The sequence below is a fragment of the Nansenia antarctica genome, assembly GCF_963989245.1.
Source record: "Nansenia antarctica genome assembly, chromosome: 2".
Taxonomy (NCBI): domain Eukaryota; kingdom Metazoa; phylum Chordata; class Actinopteri; order Argentiniformes; family Microstomatidae; genus Nansenia; species Nansenia antarctica.
The window spans coordinates 9,161,692-9,184,632 of NC_137675.1; the positions used below are offsets into that span (position 1 = coordinate 9,161,692).

The window sequence follows — 22,941 nt, forward strand, 5'->3', positions numbered from 1 at the left end:
GATGTTATAATGGGTAATTTGGATACATTATTAGATCGTTATGGTGATGACCCCTAACCTTACAGGTCATGACACAGGAAGTGGGGGTGTGGTCAATGTGTGTTATGCGGAAGGGGAAATCAGTCTGTGAATGTACTCTGTATTGTGAACTACAAGTCTCCGATATTAAAGTTATGAAACCGCACCACTGGCGTGATCATTGAAGTCAGGTTACCACAACTTTGGTCCTCAGAAGGTGCAGTGTTCTATGGTCATTTAAAGTAGCAGGGGTGTTTATATGCATATTAGGGGTGCACCGGTTCTCTGTTTATATTGAACTGTATGGTTTGCCATCCACGGTTCAATATGCACCAGTGAATTTTCGGTGTATGATGCGTTCCATTGAGTCGGAGGTCGAGTTTGTCTGGAACGCAGTTGCTTCTGTAACTTGTTCAAATGTTTGTTCATGGCGAGCGGATTTGAGAGTTGAGGGAACGAAAACAGTGAACAGAAAAGTTACTGCAAGCATTGATTAATCATGTCTTTCTGCGTATATGGTCTACCTGTCAAGCCTAAAGTGCACTTTTACTTTGAATTCTTCCTCTCCTATACCAGTAGTCAAGCCTAACATTTTACATTTGAAATGTGTTCAATCAATGTGTTTAATGTGAAATGAGAGTGAGTGAAACTGCATTATTTCTCTGCCCTTTGTTTCCACAGATCTTCTTAAGATTATTGTTTTTTTCGGGGTCAGAAGAAGAATTGCTACTGTTCCACAAGTATGTCAACTCCACAAATGAGAACATCAGATTGAGTATTGATTACAGTCAAACAGAAATTAATTTCCTTGATTTAAAAATCATCAAAACTGACAAAGGGTCACTTCATACCACTATTTACAGAAAGACCACAGACCGCAACACCATCCTTAGAGCGGATAGTTTTCACCCCTCCAGCTTGATCAAAAATATACCATTTGGGCAATTCCAAAGGCTGCGGCGCATCTGTGACAGGAAAGAGGATTTTGAGGAAAAGGCATGTGATATGCATCAAAGGTTCCAACAACGGGGCTACCAACCCAGCCTTCTTGATCAATCCCTCACCAAAACCAAAGCTCTGGAGAGAGCTAACCTCCTCAGACCATCACACCGAGCCCAAAAACCCAAACAGATCTATTTTGTCACTCGATACAGCAGGGAGGCGGCTCGCATCAACAACATCATAAAAAAGAACCGGAGTATCATAGAAAGTGACCCATTTTTGCATGATGCACTCCCAGAGCCCCCGCGCACCCACCCTCAAGGACAAACTGGTGCGTAGTGACATGGTGCCTAAAACCAAACAGCATTGGCTATCAGCCCCTGAAGGCCATTACCAGTGTGGACACTGCAATTATTGTCAACACATGATCAGAACCAAGCACTTCACAGATACAAGTGGCTTCAGGTACCAGCTAAAGTCTTTTTCCAACTGCAACACCACATATGTTGTTTACAGGCTGGAATGTGGATGTGGTTGCTTCTATGTGGGACGCACTAAGCGTAGACTGAGGGACAGATTCGCAGAGCATGTTTATGCCATCAGAACATCCAATGACCAATATCCTATGGCTAAGCATTACCAACAGGCTGGCCATAGCAGCCCCAGTTCTTTAAAAGTGGTGGTTCTGGAAGTGGTCCACTGCTCTCGCAGAGGAGGGGACAGGCTCAAACTGCTCCTACAAAGGGAAACATTTTGGATTTTTAAACTCAATGCCATGGTTTCCCCTGGGTTAAATGAAGAAATTGATTATTCTCCATTTCTGTAATTTTTGTATGGCCATACAGCTGTTTTTAATTTTGTTTTGACATTGTTTTCAATCATATCTGTATATTGTGGTGTTTGGTTTTATTGTACATAATTGGTGTTTTATGGTACATATTTACCTGTATAACCCATGTTGACCACTAGGGTAGTCACCTCCACCCATTGATTATGATGTCACTTCCACTCATTGTCTTCATAAGTGAAATGTTTGTACCAGTACTCCATGTGCCCTGAGTAAGGTCAGAAGACCGCAACGCGTCGGCATAGCCACTCCTAATAAAGGCTTTTTAATTTTTTCTACAATAAGAGTGCCTTGGTTCCCCTTTTTTCTTGGATATTACTGCACCTCTCTCCAAAGAGCACCTTATTGGGATTATTACTCTCCAAACAGAAGCGCTTCTCTCCTCTGCTTTCTAGTTGTATAGGCTATTGAAGAAAATAATAAGTGCGATTGCAAAATAAACTAGATGAGACCACCTCGGCCGAACGTGTCATGGAATGTATTGGAGTGCAGTTCGTCCTCCTAGGGTAGGTCTAAGGAGATAGATGAATGTAAATATTATTTTAATCTTCTACAACTCACAAGTGTGGACCATGATCTGTGAGTTCAGAAGTACAGTTTAGCCTTGGACAATGTTTACCTACGCAGTTTAGAAGAGACACTTTGAACTGTGTGGGCACAGTAAAGGGACAACACCACTTGGTATGACACCCCTCATGGTTGAAACTCACTTGATTTGTATCCTAGAAGTGCTGCTGAGTACAGTGGTAGTAGTGCAGTAGTAGTCTATCATCAGGATAATTAGGATATTAGAAGAATTACAAACACTTAAAAACACATAATACATTGAGAGGATTAAATGTTTATTTTTGATAAAATGTGTGGTTCCCTTATCCATAGTATTTCTAAATAAGACAAGTTTAACGTGGGCGCTATAGAATTCCTTTTATACATACACCCGAGGCAGGTGGGCCATCTTCCACTATAATGTCGTTCACAGAACACAGATGGATTTGGGGCTGTTTGAGGTCAAGTTATATACACTACAATGTATACAACACTGCCCCCTCGTGTTCAATATGTGTTACAATGACGCACAGACCATTACAGTCAACACGGAATGGACAGCATAGGTGCAGGGAATTCTCTGGACCGGGGGAGGCTAGTGGAAGTTGACATCGGAGGACGAGCTCATTGTAATGCATGGAATGAAATAAGGGATGGAATCATGATACCAACCATTCCTTATTCCATTAGATATACATGTATTACAATGAGCCCGTCCTCCGACGTCGACCTCCATGCCTGCCTCCCCTGCTCTGAACCTTTTTATTTAAAGTCAGTTATCTGAACAAAAAAACTACTTGAAAGACAAAATCTTATTCAAACATTTATTTGATCCAATTCTTTGGAATGTAGTAGTCATTGAGTCAGAGACAACAGAGACGGGCTGGGTGTTGGGGCTGACTGCAGAGTAGAGGGGATGGTCAGTCAGAGTAGTAACATTACTTCAGTCTTTAAGGCCTCACTGCTTTTACTTAGTTATTTTCTCCTCTTGTTTTAATATCTGAGACAGCGAATTACAGAAGCAGTATTGAAAATAAAACTTCTTTTTTTTTTGGTAGAAAAAGAATGGCACATACATTTTGTGACGGTACAAAAACACAAGGTGATATCATATAACATAGCAGGTAAATAAAACATGACGTTATTAGAGACGTGTATAGCTTTTTCCAATAATGAAAAACATCTCTAATTGTACATTTCAGCCTCATATCATTTCATCTGAAACCATATAAAAAGAATAAACCATAACACTGTCTTTTCCTTCTCTCTCTCTCTCTTTTTCACAATTCGATATCATAAAACACAACAGATCTTTTAAATATATCAGTGCAACATTGTTTTTACATCTAGTGCTGCAGCATCCTTTCTTCATGAGGTTCACACCAATCAGGGCTGGGGTCAATTCAATTAAAATTAGTCAATTCAGGAAGTAAACTGCAATTCCAATTCCAAATGTCCTCTATCCTTTTCAAAAGAACAGCAACATGAAAGAAAGAACAGCAACATGACCCGCTCACTAATCCCCCCCTACCCCCACTCCCACTTGAGAACCCAGGTCAGAACCCTCCAGGAGGAGGGTGAACAAGGTATGCGGTCAGCTCTAGGCCTGACTCAGGGAAGAGGACACCCCTGCCTTGCATAGTCCCGTGGGCTGCGCCATTTAAACAATCAGGCAATTCTCATGATTGGGCATGGGACACAAGCTCAGGCTTGATCACCCTGTAGCTGGCCGCCTTAGATGAGGGTGTCTAGTGTTGAAAAGGCCGAAACACCCCATGATTCAAAGGTACTCTACTGACGATGTGTCCCGAAATTGAACATCCTTCCCATGTCTGAGATACAGCTCCCATGCCACTCTCAACATCAAGGCAAACCTCATGTGCGTACCATCCATTGGCACAATGGACAGTATAACATCACGTCCCGTGTTTCATGATTCCAATGAGGAACATTTAAGAACTGGAATTTCAGTGAACTGCCTAAATTGAATGAAATTGAATGGACCCCAATGCTGACACCAATAACATTAGGCCTTTAACGTTATGACATACGGATACTAAAAAAGCTAAAAGCAGAACAACAAAACATGTTTACCTACTCGGAAGGACAGTAAAAACAGAGGGCGAAACACAGAAGCTCTAAACGGCCATAAGGAATTAATAATTACACATCACATCCACTGATTACTGGGGGTCCGTGTTGTTTCTGCCGTTTACAGTCCAGTTGTCTGATAGTAATTCACATCATTTTCATTGTGATGAGGTAGGACATTTGGACTTTCCTGCTGATCTAAAGCTTTACTGGCTTCTGTTAAACTGCATTTTGAGAGGTGTGGGATCTGTGTTGACAATGCTCTCTGTTTGGCAGGATCACAAGGCAATCCCTTGTTTCTGTTGGACTCCCAGGAGGTCTCCTTCACACTTAATGTTTTTTCTCTTGGCAGGGGCCCACATAGGCCCTGTGGTTTCACTCTTGCCCCTCTTTCTCTTCCCAGGGCTGGGTTCAAAGAGGGTTCTCTCCACCACAGTCCTGGTCCCTCTACAGGTCAGACAACAGACTATAGAGTGAGTGAAAGAAGGATTTTATTTGAAACTGTCTTTTTATTTTGATAGCCTACAGGACAAAGTATTGGACTCTTTGCAGTCCATCAGACTTGAATAGGATAATATCTGGCTAGGTTCAACTGAGACAAATAACCCACATACACTCCTTGTATGTGTAAGAGGATATTTTTGCATCTTTAGATTAAAAAACAATGATCCTCTTCAGAGTGTCAGATACTTTATTTGTTGATATTTTACAAAGAATAGACAGACAGTATATACTGCACTGTAAGGGAACATTCCAATAATGATGTATTTCCCTCTGTGAAAACAAGACAGATTTAAAAAGGACACAAATCAACACATCACATTAACACATCATGTTCACATGTCTAAATTAATCAAATTTACCTTTCAAACGTTATGCTAGCTCTAAGCAGCTGGATTAATGTATTTGTTTAACACTTAAGTTGACAGTGAGTCAGTGGGACAGTGCACATAAAAAAAAAAAAAAATTCACATCAATGTAAATGTGTCAGAGAAATGTATATACACCCATAGTCCCTGGATAAGATCAGCCTTAATCATACATGTTGTGCCTGATTTGGAGTTGACCCATTCTCATTATTACAAAAGACAAGAAAAAGAAGTTGTATACTGTAGCTGCAGCTATATTGTACTTAATATTTTTCAACATACCACTAGACTGCGCTAGACAACACCACAAGGCAGGATCGCAAGCAGTGACCACAAGCAGTGACGACATAGCCAAAACTGAACTAAGTCACTGTTCCAAGCATCTTCGGACACACCACTATTTCAGGCAAACCCCACCCTACACACACAACTCACACTTAACATTTAAGTCTAAAAAACATTTACCAATGAACAGGAGAGGTGCACAGTGTTTAACTAAATTCCATTTACTGTATCTCCACTGTGAATGGGCCCCTTTATGTACTATAACAACCCTTGACTACTTTTGACATTGATTATTGGCATAATTGAATGAATCACTATGATTTAATAATTGTTTTTACGTGAACCTGTATTTAGCAGAGGTACAACGTGTAAAACAGAAGTCATGGTCTTGGCAAATAATATATTGAACAATTCAATATTCATGCACAATTAAAATGTATTATTGGGATACATTGGAAGCAAATACATTACCTTAACATTATCATCTTTCTGGCTGTGAAAAATTGCGATTTGAAGATTTTGGATGGATAATTGCATATACTCTGATACCTATAATACAAAAAGAATACCTCTCAAAGCATTTAAACAACAAAATGCCAAAACAGCAGGGGCTAAATTGAGTGTGAATAGCCAACAAAATTGTTATTGTGAAGGCCTACCTTTTTGGGGTTCTGTTCTGTGCTGAGTGGAAACAATTGTTTCATCATATTTTTCTTTTCTTTTCTCCATTTCAGCTCTTGCATCCTCAAAAATGTTCTATCAAGAGATCATATAAACATTCAAGATGATTTAGTGACTTTATTAGAAAAACTCAAACAATGTCTTGAATATTTAGCTTTGAAACACGGTGCAGCAGCTTTCAGTCACGCTGCTGCATGCTCCTGGAACAAACTCCCTAAAGAAATCAACAGGCCCAAACCCTTAAAATATTTAAATCTAAGCTAAAAACATTAATGTTTTGCATCAGTTATGATTAAACACAAACACTTCTATCAATGTCTTTTTTCCATTAACTATTCTTAAATGTTTTATCTATTTACTTCTTACTGCTTTTATTCATTGTCATTTTTATTTTCTTACTATGCTCCTCTTGCTGTATTTTTAACTAATGTATGTAAAGCACTTTGAATTGCCCCTGTTGTATGAAATGTGCTATACAAATAAACTTGCCTTGCCTTGCCTTGAAACTCATGATGTCCAAAAGATGGATACTGAGATGCTTTTCAAATACACTTTTTAGTTTTTGCTATATGAATGTTTGTAAGAAAGCGTCTCATAATAAGTACAATATGGTGTGTGTGTGTGTGTGTGTGTGTGTGTGTGTGTGTGTGTGTGTCACTGGTCTCCTCTTACTTCAGCTATCATACAGGTCATTAATTATCTTGTTAAAAATTATCATTTGAGTTACCTGAATTAACCAAGTTGCAATGTGGCGGTATTCAGCCTTTGACCTTAATTCATCCCTGATTTTTGGCCATTGTTGTAGTCTCAGAATGTCATAGTAATGTCTGAGTTGTGAAGTTCTGCAGGGGTCTGTGAGGTCTTCAGACAAATCTCCTCTGCTCTGTATCTCAGAGGACATTTGACTTGCCATTCTTGAGAGAAGAGAAATACAGACAACAATAAACAAGAACCAACAAACGTTACCATAATGTACTGAATAAGTGTCTCATGCATTGTATGCAGTATCGCTATTTTCTTAATGTGTCCAACCGTGGTTTAAACCCATGTCTCATACATGGAAGATATGCATAAACTTGCTAAGCTAAAGCCTAGGTATTAGCCAAGGCATGTATTCAGATATCATACAAGGTTATACTCATCACACTAGTGTCATCGCCATACAATACTAGCTAATGTTGTTAGAATGTTACACTTCAACACCCATTATCTGCACAAACGTGTAAGCTAAAGCCGAGCTGTCAGTGTGAGGGGCCAACCTACTTGTCAAATGGGTGTGGTCTCCAAACCACCTCCGATACATTACAACTTTTTATTCCATTTTGTTGTAGTTCAACATGACATACAGTACCTCTCCTTGAAGGAAGCGTATTCAGCCTTGCAAGCTTCATACTTGGAACTGTGGTCAGAAAGTGTAAAAAAGAAAAATACAATCATTATTAACACAGTTACTTTGTTACAGTTATGAGCAGGATCAAAGGACATGACATACTCCTTGTGATTTTGGTATGTAGAGGCACTACATACACACAGTTAATGAAATGTACCTTATGTCTTTGATCTTGGATTTGTAATGTGATTCCATCTCGATCCTGTGTTAAAAACAATGTCTTCAATCAGTAATCTTACACCAATTACAATTAAATGAACTGCACTGGGTAGGGCAGATACATACAGCATAGAGTGGATTATTATAAGAATCTAATAATTTTCTATCAATCCACACACAATACCCAATAATATAGAGTTGTGCCAAATGTAAATAAAGAGCCCACCTTTGTTGTTGCTCATGTTCTTTTGTGTCAGACCTGTAATGCAAGGAAACATTGTATAGGGTTAATTTCTTGGACTTGTGAGTGTCATACTGAACATTTTAAATGTAAACATTTTTTTACAAGAGACTTTCTGACCATGAGCGTATATCAAACTCCTTAGAGATTGGGTTAGCGATTCCCGACACGACTTAGTCTTTCAAGACTGGCTCAGGAAAGGCATCAGATGGTTTAAAGATAACTGTTTTATATTTCGACCAGTTGTCTGAGAAATACGACTTTGTTTCAATACTTACAGGTCAGACACTATGCGCTCTATTTTACTGTGTTTTCCTGAAGAACCTGACGCTAATCATGACACATTTCTCTCTTTTGGCCCGCTACCCAGAGGTGCACAGTCCACATTGTGTGGGAACAATTCCATGTTGACATGTCCACCTCTGGACAGCATTAAAGCGGCTTGGGAGCATGATTTGGGACAGGCACTATCTGATGATCAATAGGATTCCATCCTCACATCAATACACAAATCCTCACTGCGCAAGACGCTGCCTATGGCAATTTAAGGCAATTTAATTTACAGTTGTTCTCAATTGCTAAAACACATTTCACAAAACTTTCCTCCATTTTCCCAAAACTCTAAACACAACACACTTTTCTAAAGCTACATAATCAAAACCACACCTTCTCTCTTCAAAACTCAAACTTTCACACCAAAACAGCTGCTCAAAGCCTGCAAAAATGTAAACACTATACGCATCATTACAGACTACAACAAAACAACTGAAAACACAATGTTCAGTGTGTGAGAATGTTCTTTTTTTTCACAACTGCCAAAGCACATTTTTAGAAACCTTACAGTATCTGTTCTCAGAATATATCACTGTAGAGTATTGGGCATTCATAGATTTGTGTGTTTCATATGAACAGTATGTAAATCTACAGAAAATACAGTATGTATGTTACGGTACATGTGGGAATACGGTACATGTGGGAAAACTAGGGTTAGGGTTAGGTGCTAGGGTGACTTGGTACATGCTGGCATGTCTAACCCTAACCCTAACCGTAACCTTAACCCTAACCCTAACCCTAACCCTACCCCTAATCCTAACCCTAGTTTTCCCACATGTACCGTATTGTTACGAGGGGGGTCAGCGAGGACACCTCTCCGATGCCTCCTGCTGGTCAAAGTGCATTACTCCAGCCCTGGACTAATTGCATTATCATTGTCACCTGTGAGTGTTTGTGTATTTAGGTGTGTCCCTTTTCCCTGTTCCCTTGTCAGTTGTTGTACTTGTTAGCGTCATGAGAACCCTGTTTCTCCTATGGAATATATTGTGCACTATCCTTGACTCTGTCCGTTCGGTCCTGGAGGACTTTATGCTTCCAGGTATTGTGACTATATTTAGTGTTTTGATTTGTTCGTGTTTGCGTGAATCTTGTGACTAGTTTGTCGAGCCTTGATTGCTCGCCTTTTGTTTTCTCAACTCGCAAGTCGTTTTGTTCTCGTGATTATTTAGTTTACTCGTTACTCAGAGCCTTGCTTGCTCCACTTTACTTTCGATTATATATCCTTGTCCTGTTGTGAATACTCATTGCAGATCTCAGTAAAGAGAAACCGTATTTTATTACTGTCTCGACCTCCATTCATCTGAGCTGAACCGCACATGGGTCCAACACCATTCTACATCTAGAACTCTTTACCAAAACGTAACAGAACAACTGACCATCATGGATCCAGTGGCGGCAGCTCAGATCCGCTCCGTGCTGGCCACTCAAGGGGCCAAGCTCACTCAGCACGACCGGGTCCTACAGGAGTTGACGGAGTCCGTTCGCCAGATGTCCGCTGCTGTCCAACGCCTGGTGGACTTCCACGACGCAGCCAACGCATCGGCAGCACCACCTCCTCTACCAGCTCCTACCCTTCCCATCCCTGCACTTCGAGAGCCTCGTCTGCCACCCCCAGAGAGGTACGACGGACGCCCAGATGGCTGCAGGGAGTTCGTAGTCCAGTGCAGCCTCGTCTTCAGCCTGCAACCAGCGTCATGAAGTGCAGTGTGAAAAGACTTTATTGTGTGTGCCCTGATGGCCAGTATATTGCATAAACTAGAAAATGCGTTAGTCAGGGAGACACTGTTACGGTGGTGTCAGAGGGGAAGAGGACAACAATGTTGAGGTGCATGCCCAAGGTGTGGAACTTTATAAATAGGTAGAAATATAGCTGGCAACTTTGTACAGGTATTTACAAAACAATAAGCAGGACGATGACAGGACACTGAACATAAACTGAAATGAGAGCTCTCTGTGGAGGGTCAGCACTAAGTACAGAATGCTGTAGAAAAAAAACATCCTCGTCATCCATCCAGAAAGACCAGTTCCTCTTTTGTCTTGTTTTATGCCTTCGTCTTCAGCTGATAAAGCAGGGAAAGGAATTGGATCTAATGATTTTGGTCTCGACACATCACTGCAAGGTGACAACCACTGGTCGTTCTTGTGCAGGGATTTTCCAGGACAGTTGTCACTAGTGTCTTTTTGTTGCTTCTTTCCATCTTTCTTCTTTGAGCAAGGCTGAGCACCAACATATGGGTCATCAGAATCCGTATCTGCATGGACAAAATATGAGAATAAGTGAAGTAATATAGGTTAATTCTAACCAGTCATTTTAATCAATCATCAAACTCATCTCCCATTAGGTAAGTATTACAGATTAGACCAAGAACAATCCAAAGCAGAGAATCAACAAAGGATTCCCAAGTCCTTACCCAGCTGGGAGATGTGTGATGGTGTATTCCCAAGAGAAGGCTCGAGTTCAGGTGATAATCTGGACTCTGCCATCTCTGAAGCTGAGAGAATGCATTGATTAGAGTCACAGCAAGCAAACAGATTTCTCAGCTGAAGCACATACAATTCTATAGCGTTTCCATAGCGTAGTGGTTATCATGTTCGAAACTGGGGCAGAAACACATTTTGGGGGTAGTGGTGGTCTAGTGGATAGTGAGTTGGACTGGTGATCAGAGGGTCATGAGTTCAAATCCCACCTGGGAACACCACCACTAGTGTGCCCTTGAGTAAGGCACTTACCCTAAGTTACTCCAGGGAGACTGTCTCTGAAATCTCTAATTGTAAGTTGCTTTGTATAAAAGTGTCTGCTAAAATGTAAAAGATCTTGCTCATATTGGTGGCAGCAGAATGTTTGGAGTGTGTGTCATTGCACTTGTTATACATTATCATATATAAGATATACCTGTGGGAGAGAGGTTCTCCCTTTCCTCTCATCTCTTTCAGTCGCTGTGCCATGGTGTCAGACCATTTCAGCAGAGGGCTGTAGACTATTCCATTCTCGTGATCAATGATGAAAGTGGACACATCTGTAACTGTGAACACAGAACATGTTCAAATGAAACCACCTTCAAGCACAAAGCTCTTTTAGACGCCAACTATAGTATTCTTCAGATGAACAGAGGTGTCTTACAAAAAGGTGACGACGGCACTGGATGAAGCTCTTTCATCATCTTGTCCAGTTTTTTCTTCATGCGTGTGTCATTTTCGGGGGTCAGCACGGGGGTGTCTTTTGGCTGCATAGAACGATGCTGGAACAAAAAACAAAAAAAGTGTTATGTTTGAAATATAATCAAACTTATAAAGACAAGCTTTGACTTTTGACTTCACACAACCATGTCGTTTTTTTTTTGGCCAAACACACAACTAGTTGACAATGATTCCACCTTTATCACCAGTGTCTAATGTCTTTTCATAGGCCTAAAGACTACTTCTGTATTACCCGGCAGGGTTCGACATTAACGGTTGCCCGATTGCCCGGGGCAAGTAAAACATTTGCCGGGTTTGTTTGCGCGACAGCAACGACGCTGCTGGATCCTGGTAATGCAGGAAGAACAGGACTGATGAACCACTGATGAACCAGATGAGACACTGACCTCATGTCTTTTAGCTTGCTTTTATAGTTGTTTTTATTTTCTTAATATTGTTGTCTTTATTTGCACTTGACACCACGGACCTCATTGTCTCTTAGCTTGTTTTATAGCATTTTCGCTTTTGAATTAGTCTAGTGTGTAATATTTGTGATATGTTATGTGTATATGTTTGTGAATATGTTTTTCTGTTTTTGCACCTTCAGAAGAACCACTACAATTTCATTGTATAGGCAACTGTACAAGGACAATAAAGTCTATTCTATTCTATATTCTATACGCATTGTTTGTTATTTTTCTGGTTTTGATCGCTTATGGATTATTTTTGTATGTCGCCAAGTTTGATTGTTCTATTCAATAAATGCTCTAAAACATACTTTTCATCTCAGCGGATTGTTTGGCGCATCATACAATTACCAGCCAGACCCTGCCCTCTGAGCAATAGACGTCTTTTCAACCTCGTGTCTACAATATAAACCAATATAAACCAGCTATATTACGGCTATATTTTCTACTTATCTTAAATACATGAAAACCGTTATTAAACCCCTCTAAACTGTCAGAATACGTCCCAGACGTCATGTAGTATGAGATTCATATAGTCTAGCATAGTTATCCTAGCAGAAGTGGTGGTTTAAATTGCGTCTATACGTCGCTGTCCTTTAACCCAGATAAATGCGGTCTGTGTCTAAACCTGTTTTAGTCTAGCAGCACGTTGAGTTTAAATTAATACCCTAAACGCCTGTAGATTGTCAAAATATGTACCAGACCGTCATTTAGTCTGAGATTCCATGTAGTCTAGCATAGTTATTCATGCAGAAGAGGTGGTTTAAATTGCGTCTATACATCGCTGTCCTTTAACCCAGATAAATGCGGTCTGTGTCTAAACCTGTTTTAGTCTAGCAGCACGTTGAGTTTAAATGAATACCCTAAACGCCTGTAGATTGTCAAAATATGTACCAGACCGTCATTTAGTCTGAGATTCCATGTAGTCTAGCATAGTTATTCATGCAGAAGAGGTGGTTTAAATTGCGTCTATACATCGCTGTCCTTTAACCCAGATAAATGCGGTCTGTGTCTAAACCTGTTTTAGTCTAGCAGCACGTTGAGTTTAAATGAATACCCTAAACGCCTGTAGATTGTCAAAATATGTACCAGACCGTCATTTAGTCTGAGATTCCATGTAGTCTAGCATAGTTATTCATGCAGAAGAGGTGGTTTAAATTGCGTCTATACATCGCTGTCCTTTAACCCAGATAAATGCGGTCTGTGTCTAAACCTGTTTTAGTCTAGCAGCACGTTGAGTTTAAATGAATACCCTAAACGCCTGTAGATTGTCAAAATATGTACCAGACCGTCATTTAGTCTGAGATTCCATGTAGTCTAGCATAGTTATTCCATGTGTGGCGCAGTATGTGTGTGTAATATAATGATTTTTAACAAGTGTGCAATTTAAAATCCTATTTATGTGAGGATTAATTCATGTGGACACCCTTCAAATCGTCCGTTGATTTCACTCAAATTGTGGCACTTGTGGGGCTGTCCCGCCCGAAATAAACGCTTTTTACTCTACCCTCTGGCGCCTTACATTCACAACTGTAATCCAGAAGGATTAAGGTCTCCAAACAACCGTAATAACGTCCTCATGCTTTATTTAGTTTGGACATTTGTCTTTGTCTTAAATGTGTGCTGTAACAAATGTTGGTTGTCCCCTATTCTATTGTCCTTACGCTCTACTCTATGACTATGAGGCTGGGAAGACAAATCGGCAACACACTACATGAACTGAATTGATTATATAGAAAAATAGTCATAGTACCTGGTGTTGATGACTGCAGAGGAGAGTCTATCATTGTAGAGTCATCAGTGGCTTTTCAAACAAAGATCAAAGCACATGAACAACTTTAAACAGGAACAAGTAGCACAGAATGAGAGGAAAGACCAGTTATATTTTAAAAATACAAACGCATTGCTTACAGGCATATTCTTCTTTGTCCTTTTCTTTTAATTCAAAGAGGTCCATAGAAACTGATCGTTAAAAGGAAATATCGTTAAAATGTGCTTTCTTAAATACAAATTAATTATTAAATTGAGATGGGTGAACCAACATTGTGACCAAACTCACATGGATTTGGGGGGCATTTTTTGAGCATTTGCTTCACAGAGGCCTTCTGCAACCCTGAAAATTGAAAAAACGTCACATAATAATCGCATTACGTTTTACTACATGTAACCGGTTGGTTATTATTTCCAGTTTGCGGTTAATGTAATTTTGGTTAACAAATGCTTTCTTTCGCTACGATTGGAGACGGGTGACCACGGGACATATTGAATTTCCCGGTTGGAACAGTGAAAAGTAGTATTTTTGGGATGTTTTGTACATTGGCACTACATTATTATTGTTAAAACACTATTTTCTATTATTATTATATAGTGGAATGCCTATAGAAACTATTGTTGTGGTTAAACCGTGACCTACATTGACGTGCCAGAGAATGACTACCCTCCCTCGAAACCATTGTGGGTATCGCTTCTCGGCCTTTTGGCTAAGATCAAGTGTAGTATCTGTTCTTATCAGTTTAATATCTGATACGTCCCCTACCCGGCGACCATATATTAAATTGATTTTTGGAGCAGGGAGATGGAATAGGGGCTTGCTCCGTCCACTCCACGCATCGACCTGGTATTGCAGTACCTCCAGGAACATTATGTTTCAACGGCATTTCAACGTCTAAATATAGGCTAAATTGGAAATTGAAACAACGTCTATGTTTAGACATTGAAATGCCGTTGAAACATAGAAAGGGAAACAACGTCTATGTTTCAACGGCATGTCAACGTCTAAAAACGACGTTTTTTCAATTTCCAATTTGGCCTATATTTAGCCTCGATTTGGCCTAGACGTCTACGGGCCATTTAGACGTTGTTTAGACGTCTAATCAACGTAAAATTGCTCACTGGGTGGTTGCGTCTCTCAGTGACTTTTTACTTTTGGCTCTATCTATCTATCTCGCTACAGGTGTCATATAACCCTAACCCATATCCTGTCATATAAAAGTACCTTATTGAATCTCCAGGTAATGTAGGCTATTTCTGACATCCATCACTTTTGCTATCGTTAAGAAAAAAAAACGTTCTGTTTTGGTAGTCTGTCCAATGTGACACTTGCCCTCCTCCACCGGCCCTAGTTTTGGATCTAGCTTGCTGTTCATTATTTTCATGTTAAATCGTAGCTAGCTAGCTATAACATCTTCATATACACCATACAGGCTACTGATTAACAGTAGGCACTGATTAACAGTAGGCAAATGCCAATTGAACAGATTTATTCATTATCCTATCTTAAGAAAACTAATGTAACACTCTCATCTGGGGATTTACACGGCAAATCAAATCAAAGATCGACAAATCCCTGATGACAGGGAGATTGCTGCTCTGATGAATCAACCCCTATTTCATAAATTTTCTCTATATAACGACGTCGATCATTGATCGGCAACGACACTATATAATAGTTTGCCTAACTGGCCATCGGATTTGGGCTCCTAATATCTAAAAAGCACTACGGTTTTCTTATTTTATCGGATTAAAGTAGCAAAGACCAGAAATTTCCATTGACCGCCAGTCAAACTTCTCCCCTTCTATCACCCAAAAAGGGGCGTGGACATGACGGGAGAGCAAAGTACCCGTCAGTGAGTACCATCCCTCCCCCCTGCTCCCTTCCTCCCATCCCTCCCCCCTGCTCCCTTCCTCCCATCCCTCCCCCCTGCTCCCTTCCTCCCATCCCTCCCCCCTGCTCCCTTCCTCCCATCCCTCCCCCCTGCTCCCTTCCTCCCCTCCCTCCCCCCTGCTCCCTTCCTCCCATCCCTCCCCCCTGCTCCCTTCCTCCCATCCCTCCCCCCTGCTCCCTTCCTCCCATCCCTCCCCCCTTCTCCCTTCCTCCCCTCCATCCCCCCTGCTCCCTTCCTCCCCTCCCTCCCCCCTGCTCCCTTCCTCCCCTCCATTCCCCCTGCTCCCGTCCTCCCCTCCCTCCCCCCTGCTCCCTTCCTCCCCTCCCTCCCCCCTGCTCCCTTCCTCCCCTCCATCCCCCCTGCTCCCTTCCTCCCCTCCCTCCCCCCTGCTCCCTTCCTCCCCTCCATCCCCCCTGCTCCCGTCCTCCCATCCCTTCCCCCTGCTCCCTTCCTCCCCTCCCTCCCCCCTGCTCCCTTCCTCCCATCCCTCCCCCCTGCTCCCTTCCTCCCATCCCTCCCCCCTTCCTCCTCTCCATCCCCCCTGCTCCCTTCCTCCCCTCCCTCCCCCCTGCTCCCGTCCTCCCATCAAGTATTGGAAAATTGACCTGACAGGTGTATCTGGTTAGTCAGGTGTGTTCCATCACATCATGTGTGCAGGGTTAGAGAGCTGGGTTAGAGAGCAGGGTTAGAGAGCTTTGCATTTGCCTTTGAAGTCTGCTATTGATGTCTGTCAACATGAGGACCAAATAGCCATTATGGCTGAAATATTAGAAAAATGTAACTGACAAAAAAATAGCCAAAACCTTAGATTTGCCCAAATCAATTCTATAAAATCAAAGTTGCTCTCTTTCTCTGTCCCATCTCTCCCCCCACCTTTTCCTTATCTCCCCTCTTCTTTCCTCCCCTCTTTCCTTATCTCCCCTCTCCTTTCCTCCCCTCTTTCCTTATCTCCCCTCTCCTTTCCTCCCCTCTTTCCTTTCCTCCCCCTTCCCCTGTTGTTGTCCCAGGGGCGAGGAGAGGTGGTCCAGAGCCTGGGTGTGGTGGTGTCTCTGGGTACAGGGAAACTCCCTCAGGTGGCGGTCAGCTCCGTGGATGTGTTCAGGCCCTCCAACCCTCTGGAACTGGCCAAGAGCTTCGTAGGAGCCAAGGAGCTGATCAAGATGCTGGTGGACTGTGTGAGTGGAGGGACAATGTGGGTTACACTGGTTTTTGTGGGGAGCATGCAGCATCTGGCCTGTAGAGGGAGCTACAGGACCGTGGTGGAGCGTGAGTGTAGCTCCCTCTACAGGACAGACGCTGCATGCTCCCCACAATTGAATATAGTTATTGGGACAGTGAAGCGTTTTTCTTTCTTCTTTTAGGCTCGATACTCCCAAATGTTCCAAATCAAACAGTTACGATGAGGTTAAAGTGTCAATTCTCAGCTTTTTATTTTGAAGGTATTTGTGTTAGTATTGGTTTCACCGTTTAGTAATGACAACACTTTTTAAAACATAGTCCCTCCATAGCAGGGCTCCAAAAGTATTGGGACAGATTCATATAATGTTCAAATGAAGCAATCACGTTTAGTGTTTCGTCCAAAAGATCCAGACACACAAACAAGTGCATAGCGCTGTAACACCGACCTGATAATGCTGCCAAACTTGGCCTCACCATAATAGAATGGATTAGTTTTCCTTATCCCACTTTCCCCATCCCAGAAACGGGAGACAGTGTGAAAATCCAGTTTTCAGCTATATTAGCGAGCGGTTAGCAACGATAGCCACGTACCAGTACATGTCTTCGGATATCAAACAAAAATTATTTGATCACGCTCAACAATCTGGCTAAAATAGCGTTCACAGGACGTCTCGCACTCTTCTTCCCTCGATGTGGAGTCGCGCCTCCTAGTTGTGTGATTTGCTCCGATTTTGAATTGATTATTAGGTTACCCAGTAAATTACCAGACTCTATGCACTCGCTATTCAAGCCTGGTCAGGGTGAAGCTAAACAGGTACTAGCTATTCAACAGATACGTACATGGGCGTCAGCAGATTTTAGAATGTGGGGGGGACACTTATTTTTCGGGGGGTCTGGGGGTCCTCCCCCCGAAATGTTTTAAATAGTAGATTCAATTTCCTGCATTCTGGTGCGTTTTACACCCAAAATAATCTCCCTCTTTCTTTGTTTTTCCTTGGAGCTGGCATGGTCTGCAATTACTGACTACTATTATGGTTTGGTTTAACTCACAGAGGCCTGACACTGACACTTGGCACTTTTTAGGTACTTTATTAAATATGAAGATTCAAAAAGAATCAAAGAGTGAATTAGAAAAGAATGAGGTAACTTTGAGTCAACAAATTGAAAAAAAAGTTATGAGGAAACATAAAATATGTACCTAAGCTACTCAGAGCCTATTACAATCAAACTTAGCCCTCTTCAGTGCATTGCAGAACATTCAACTATAACTCAATACAACCTGTTAAAGACTTGCTTTTACTCCATTCTTTCCCCAAAATGTCAAAGTGCCCTTTTTTGTCAAAATTTTTTGTCAATTTTTTTTGTCAAAATGCCCTTTTTTGTCCTTTCATTAAATGTTCCATATCTCCTCCTATAATCATATTTCTCCTCTATTATCTGTACCATGCATACAGCAGGATTTCTACAATTAGAACATAAGACATCATACAAAGGCTCCAAAAGTGTGACCTCTTTTGTCATTTGCAGACACAAATGACTGGCAAATCTCCTTTAAGTCAAGTTTGTCAAGATGCTCTTGGTGGATGTGGCAAACAGCCACATTGTTCAAGCGCTTTTGAGACATTGAAGAGCGCAGCCACGTCTTGAGCCTTCTTAAGGCACCAAAACTTCTCTCAGCCTCTGCTGAGGAGCATGGCACAACAAGAAGAAGCCTGACCAACACCTCTACTTGAGTGAACAGACCTCGAACCTCTGGCAGCATAGCTCTCAGTGTATCCACCACTTCACTGACTGTGCTGCAGGGATACTGAAGTTTGAACATGGCTAGCTGTACCTCCAATGAATGACGGTCTAGTTCTGGGTACGAACGGACCACATCCACATCCTCCACCTTTCCAGTTATTAACACTCTTTCCAGTAGACTGAGTGTTTCGAAGCTGCTTTGGTCAAAGCGCCTTGTCAACTGGATCTCCACTTCATCCAGCATTTTAAAGAATTCTATCCTGTAGAACTCCTCAAGGGAGGTAGGCCTAAATGCTGGTGCATTTCCTGTGAAGCGCTTTGGGGGTCTCCGGATATGAGGAGTCTGGATAGCCTCTATGTCCAACTCCTGGATCATGTCACAGGCTTCGGTGTATATCTGATGAAATTTTTCATCACATCTCTTTACCCAAATTGTGTTTTTCACACAATCAACCGCAGCCAGCATCCCTGAGACACTCACTGTCTTGCTTTGAAGGGAGCGGTTGAGACATTCAAGTTCTTTTAGAACTTCAAGGGCCATAATCAGGCTAAGCAAAACCTGCCCCTTCTGAAACCTCTCCAGAAGCCCTCTTGCAGTTATGCAAGTGTCAGAGGAGCCATGTGCCATTTCCTCAAGACTGACCAAAATATTTTCGTATTGGTCTACAACTGCCTGGATAGCTACCACCCTCATGAGCCATCGTGTGGGGCAGAGGGGCCTCAGAGTTCTGAAACTCCCTGCTTCCGACTGGGCAACCTCCTTAAATATTGTTTTGTATTTCACAGATAGATGGTACAGATTGCCAAGTTTGTGGACTAAATCCAGCGCATCAGACACAATAGTGCTTGTGCTACAGGCTGTCTGAGTCACCAGATTAATGCAATGAGGACCACAATGAACGTAGAGAGCAAGAGGTTGTGTTTCTTTTATGACTGCCTGAACGCCTTTAGCTCCACCTGCCATATTGGCTGCCCCATCATAGCTCTGCCCGCGAAGGCAGGATAAGGGCAGGTTCAATCGAAGGAGGACATCAGTTGCCATCCGAGCCAACTCTTTCCCTGTTGTTGAGGAGACTTGATAGAGGCCCAAAAACTCCTCATGAGGTAGCAAATCACTATCTACATAGCGTAGGCATATGGCCTCTTGTTCATTCCCAGACAAATCTTGTACTCCATCAATTATGATGGAGTACATGAGTGTGGACACCTCATGTATTTCCTTTGATATATTTCTCAGAACGGAGTTGCCCATAATAGTTAGCATCTCATTCTGCATTTCTGGACTTGTGTAATGGTGACAAACCTTACTGAGCCAACGCTTTAGAACCTCATCATCCCCTGCTCTAAGCTTCAGTAGCTGAACAAAGTTTCCCCCATCACTCTCATGTCCACGTAATGCTAGACCCTGACGGGTAAGTAAACGAACTGATTGCATTATTTTCAGCGAACAAGATCTGGCCTCTCTTTGCTGCTGCATCTTAACTGATGATAACTGTGTTTCTATTGTCCTGTGAAGGTGTGTGTGAGTTGTAACAGCAACTTTGTGTGCATGACTATTTTCATGGGCTCGACATTTTTCAATGGCCTTTTTCCAGTTTTTAAAACCAGAAACCACAAAGGCTAGATCCACATTTTTCGCAAGAGGGCTTGCCTGCCTTTTGAATGCTTCTTTTCAATAGAAACAAAACACGCCCCCAGCATTTGGCACATAATGAACCCAAGGAAAGTCCCTAAACCATTTTTCCTGAAAGGTAAGAGTCTTGTTCAGCAGACGTTGGGGTGGAATGACTCTCGGGTCAGGTTGATTTGCCTTGTGGTACACATCCTCTCCCTCGTCTCTCTCAGGCTGGCTCCTCTCACCCTCCTCTTTCTCAGGCTGGCTCCTCTCACCCTCCTCTCTCTCAGGCTGGCTCCTCTCACCCTCGTCTCTCTCAGACTGGCTTCTCTCACCCTCCTCTCTTTCAACATCCCTCTCTCTTGCATCTCCATCAGAATGGGTCTCTCTCTCTTCATTCTCAATGTTTCCCTCTCTCTCTTCCGTATCTAATGTCTCCTGTTCCTAGAAATTAAAATAAGAATGAAATTGTCCATTCATTTAATTTGATTATCAATTTTCATAATTCACAGTAAACTTTCATGCTTTCAGGCATGCTAAATTATGCCTTTGCAAAAGTTGGTTTATACTGAGGGACTGGGCATTAGAAGATTGTGAAAATATTATTATTATTATTATTATTATTATTAATAATAATAATAATAATAATAATAATATTTAATAATAATAATAATAAGCAATGCAAAATTTTCCTTAACTGCCTGTCACCTTTCAGCACTTACCTCAGCAACAGAGCTGTCTCCACTGCCCCTGCCTGCTGCCCCTGCCTCTGACTCACTCTCACTCTCAACCACTATATCAGGAGAAATGGGGATGCATTGAGCACTTGTTCATATTGTTTTTCTCTAATAGAACATTTGACATAGAAATACAATCATCAATACAAAAAATACAATCACAAGCATTTTAGAAATAGAAAAATAAATGGAACAGGTGTTTTCTTCTTTTTTAACCCTAGCTCAAGCAATCAGATGCAAAATTTATTCTTTGGGTGGGTGCAATGGCCAAATTAAATAGTGCAAATGCTCAGGGCAATGAACACGGGCAGGAGATGCAATAATGACAGGACAGGTAAGCACTGTGAGGTGTTTGTCGCCATTCTGTGCCTTTGATGACATTTCGCCTGTGTCTGTTCTGCATTTAAACATGTCTAACCGCACTAGTAATGCCTAACAAAACTGCTAGTGCCATATAGCTGATCTAGCTCGTATTTGGTTGCTAGTAGGCTATGCTAATTCTATTGCTAATACAGAGAATGTCTCATAAGGTGCTAACATTCTTATCAGAAAAGCTGGCTGTGTTTGACCTTGGGAGAACGCAATGTTGCTGTTTGGCCACTCACGGGAAAACTTGGATGACTTTGACTTACTTTTCTCTTCTTAGAAAAAAAATTCCTTATATCCATCTTGGTGGATGATCTAAATATCGTCTTGCCTCAGTCTGAATGTTTTGAATCTGCGTGCGTGTCTGATGCTGCTGCTGCCGTGTTAAAAACAGAAGTAAAACGCGGAGTGGATTTCTGGATATGGGCAATCCCCTACTCATAAAGTGGAACGGATTTGATTGTGAAGCAATGAAAATAACGCTGAGCAGTCATGCAGCATATTTTTGATGGCAAATGTGGGGGGGTCCAAACGACCTTGTTTCAAAGGTGGGGGGGACACGTCCCCCCCCAAATATATGGTGGTGACGCCCATGGATACGTAGTAAAAAAGGACTTGGGTGAGGTTACAGAACTGCAAATGCTGCATGCAAGGCAAGCTTTTCAATACATAGTTTTTGCCCGCGTCACACAATGTCGTGGCTGACGGCTGACTTCACCATGCTGTTGTTGTCTCCTCTGTCTCAGTGCACAGACTCTGACGGCTGTGCTGTGGACAGGGCCAGGTCATGGTGCGAGTTGACTGATACCATCTATCACAGGTTTGTCTTTGATCTCACAACTCTTTACCTATAAGCGAACCGACTACAAAACGTTATGGACATTGCAACGAAGCAGTTCTCTGTTGTCTAGTAAGCTCATTCTCCCCCCCCCCGCCCCTCCCTCTTCTGCCTCATGTTGTCAAAATGTCCTTCCACCCTCTCCCCGTCTTTCTCCTCCCTCGAATGTCTCTCTGTCCCCCCATTATCTTCCCTCCCTCCCTCCCTCCCTCCGTCTCTCCTGCCCTCGAACCCCCAGGTTGAGCCCCCAGCTCTCACAAGAGGTGATGCTGGACGAGGTGAGGGACTCCGTCCTGGTGGACATGCTGTGGGAGACCCAGATGTACCTGTACGAACAGCGGGAGAGCGTCCAGATACTGGCACAGCAACTACTGACCGGCTGAGGGAGAGAGGAAGGTCGGGGAAAGGTTGGAGGAGAGGGGGAGGGGGTGAGAGGGAGAGAGAAGGGGTGGGGAAAGGTTGTAAGAGAGGGGAGGGATTAAAGGAGAAAGGAGGTCTCAAATACAGAAGGACAAGGTGTGTGTGTGTGTGTGAGAAAAGAAAAAAAAAATAAGAAAAAAGACATGTATTATCTCTTTCATGTGCATTTGACCCAATACTGACCCAATACTGACCCAATACTGACCCAATACTGTACTATTGTGAGTTTGTGATTGAGTTTGACTATGGAAATGAAAATCCAGATTTGCACAAAGGACTAGGGACTAGGACTGAGAGACTGAATAACTCAGAGAGACATAATTAAAACACAT

At 42.1% G+C, this 22,941-nt stretch overlaps 1 protein-coding gene and 1 long non-coding RNA gene across 2 annotated transcripts; one reads left to right on the forward strand and one right to left on the reverse strand.

The window, feature by feature from the left end:
• Positions 1–7,553: 7,553 nt before the first annotated feature.
• LOC308176065 lies at positions 7,554–8,383 on the reverse strand. The gene is made up of 4 exons (XR_013938001.1): positions 8,348–8,383; positions 8,055–8,087; positions 7,827–7,871; positions 7,554–7,678 (listed from the first exon to the last, which is right to left on the reverse strand). It is a non-coding gene; the product is annotated as an uncharacterized lncRNA (long non-coding RNA).
• A 1,836-nt stretch (positions 8,384–10,219) lies between these two features.
• On the forward strand, positions 10,220–22,587 carry LOC308149766 (85/88 kDa calcium-independent phospholipase A2-like; the record flags this gene model as incomplete). The annotated part of the gene is made up of 4 exons (XM_080522657.1): positions 10,220–10,240; positions 16,719–16,886; positions 22,098–22,171; positions 22,428–22,587. The coding sequence occupies 4 exons, from the start codon at positions 10,220–10,222 to the stop codon at positions 22,570–22,572; spliced, it is 408 nt and encodes a 135-aa protein (XP_080378783.1). The 3' UTR covers positions 22,573–22,587.
• Positions 22,588–22,941: the final 354 nt, after the last annotated feature.